Here is a 2,650-nt window from a genome sequence, read left to right as displayed (position 1 = left end):
TTTGATCTTTTGGAACTCTGGCAATAATTCACTAGAGGCTCAGGAAACAAAGAGAACATATGTATAAATGAGGTACATAGCAACAAGAAGGAAAGGGACTGAATAGAAGAACTCCCGAGCATTTGGTCAGATCATATCGGGATCTGATCTTGGCCGATGCCAATTCAATATCAATCCGGATTGGATGGGATTGGATAGATTTACTTTGTTTAAAAACAAAAACTGGATTTTATTTCCTTTTCACCGTTGGGTCATCGTGGATCGGTATTAGATTGGTTAAGATTTGGGATTGGTTTCAACCAGTATCGATCCGATCCAAACAAATTCATCGATACAGATCCAATTTTTGAAATCACCGAGCAAGACCATCTCCAGGGACTGCAAGCAGTTAAGACTATAGGATTTCATAATGTACCTACTTACAGACTCTAAGAAGCTAGTTGATCACCTCCAACATGAAGATTTTCAGGGATGGCCATGGAATCTATTTGCATGCCTATTGATAATTCTCAGCATCAAGTCAGAATCTAAGAGCACTTCAAGGGTGTCGACAGAAGTTGTATTTGCTGGCACTTAGACTTACTTATATGCTTAGTATAAGAACACCTCAGTATCTTGTACTTCTAAATGTTAATTTGATCTTGATGTACAGACTTATACATCAGTAAAATATTACCTGGGTATTATTTAATCACTAAAGGGGGGGAGGGGGGGAGGGGTTGGGGGGGAACTTAAATAAGGTGAAGAATTCCTTGCATCAAGAGGACTTCAACATTGATCACTATCACTTTCAAGAGTGACTACAAATGAAATCATATTTTCAAGGATTCAAGAGGAAATCTTATTTTTTGGGAAGAGGAAAAAAAAAGTGCCAAAATTAAAGTTCTCAAGCACGCCTATATTCATCTCCACAGTCACCGATTACTCTCAGAAGATTCTTTCCTTTCTTCGATACTTCTTGGATGCTATTTACATCATCGTCATCAAGAATTAGTGAGAACACAGCATTTGCATCTTGGATATGGTCAGAGAGACCAAGCCGAACTCCTATCATTGACCCTGCCACCGATGGCTGCAATCCCAAGCCAAAACCAAAACAAGGTATGTATTAACAAAATGAATCATCACTCCATGATCTAACTAACCTGATGAAGATTGCAATATTCTGAAATTTGGATAGGACAAGTTTACCTGATCCAGGATGTATCTAACAGCAACAGTTGGAATTGAGACACCATGTTTAGAGGCTACCTTCTTTAGCGTTTGAAGCAAAACTTGAAAGAGGCTCCACCCTCCCCAGGTATCAACCATCTTCCACATTTATCACAAAATAGAAATCAGACCTGGCAATCTTATTATAAATTTTACGAGGAAGAAACAAAGGCTTGCTTCTCGACTCAAATTAGTTGAAAACGTGGCAAACACATTGCCATGTCAGATAAACAGTTCACATGAAAGTGATGCCTTGGATGGTAATTTCTTCCATACAACAGAAACAGAAGCTATGCCAAACTAAATATATTAATGCATTTAAAAAGGGAAGCAAGGTTTCCATGTAATACCCTTTTGTACTTCTGGAGTGAAGGAGTGTTCAATGGAGGTCCAGCAAAAGGAATTGATAACTTGGTATCGAGGAACTTTTCAGACAAGAGACCACCCAATACTGTACCATACCTGCATTTCAGAGCCGATTAAAACTTGGAAATAATGCAGGAAACAATATATTTGGTGCCTATGATCAATCTGAAAATTCAATTCGTGGACCACCTCTTGATAAACAATAGCCAAAGAGCTATAAACAACAACGTTAATTGCTTCTCATCAAAAAACAACCTTAATTGCTTAGTCAAGGGAACAGATGAGTCGAGATAGGAATTGGAAGAGAACAAGATCTAGTGATCTTAAGAACCGAAGAACATTGGTTTCAAATTAGTAGCATCCACTCTATGACAATGGTATCATCATTGAACTAGATGGCAGCCTACCAACTAATCCAATTTAAAGATGGATCTAAGGGTGACAGTGTGTCAAGGAAACAATAGTTTTCTTCAAGGTATTGTTTCTATTGAGAGAGAAAGAGAGAGAGAGAGAGAGAGAGAGAGAGACGTTATGAGTTTGACTCCAGTGAGTTCACAAAATTCAGACATTCTTTGTTGAGGACGCATATCAACAATAGAGTGTTGCACCTACACAGAGCCCCCAAACCCATCAAATTAGGAGTCAAGCAATGTCAAAAAGAAAGTCATGGAAAACAAATACCTAATGTTGGAAATACTCCTAATTTACCTGATTGCTGACAACTGGAATCCCATTTTCCAGGATTATTTGTAACCTTTCAGTATCAAAGTTTGTCAAAGCCACCGTCTTAATTTTACCTGCATACCTTTCGTTGAAATAATACACTATAATCAGAGAATGTGGATTTACAGCTAATTGTAGAACATTCATAGAAATCAAACTAACCTTCTTCTTTCAGGTCAGTCAGGTGTTTAAGTGCATCGAGGTAGCCTGGATTGGAATAATCCCACCTGTTTCAAGTATAAATAATTTGTCAAAAAGAATTCTTACTATACAAATTTTAGAAAATGGGTTGCTACAGGGGTTGTTCATCTTAATTAAAGATAGTCGACCCCCCCCCCCCTTTTTGGGT

General features: G+C 38.0%; 1 protein-coding gene across 3 annotated transcripts in view; it reads right to left on the bottom strand.

The window, feature by feature from the left end:
• Window positions 1–752: 752 nt before the first annotated feature.
• LOC122077689 (flagellar radial spoke protein 5-like) overlaps window positions 753–2,650 on the bottom strand; it is a 4,840-nt gene continuing 2,942 nt past the window's right edge. For 2 of the 3 annotated variants that reach the window (XM_042643580.1, XM_042643583.1), the window contains exons 4-9: window positions 2,464–2,528; window positions 2,287–2,402; window positions 2,107–2,186; window positions 1,563–1,674; window positions 1,192–1,311; window positions 753–1,072 (exon numbers count right to left, since the gene is read on the bottom strand). In XM_042643580.1, the coding sequence (XP_042499514.1) occupies window positions 887–1,072; window positions 1,192–1,311; window positions 1,563–1,674; window positions 2,107–2,186; window positions 2,287–2,402; window positions 2,464–2,528 (679 nt within the window). In that variant the 3' untranslated portion in view covers window positions 753–886. The remainder of the gene's footprint in view (window positions 1,073–1,191; window positions 1,312–1,562; window positions 1,675–2,106; window positions 2,187–2,286; window positions 2,403–2,463; window positions 2,529–2,650) is intronic. The other variant, XM_042643582.1, reaches the window with a different exon arrangement.

The sequence above is a fragment of the Macadamia integrifolia genome, chromosome 1 (assembly GCF_013358625.1).
Source record: "Macadamia integrifolia cultivar HAES 741 chromosome 1, SCU_Mint_v3, whole genome shotgun sequence".
Classification (NCBI taxonomy): Eukaryota; Viridiplantae; Streptophyta; class Magnoliopsida; order Proteales; family Proteaceae; genus Macadamia; species Macadamia integrifolia.
The sequence above is the reverse complement of the archived record's forward strand: the minus strand, read 5'-3'. Positions and strand labels throughout refer to the sequence as shown.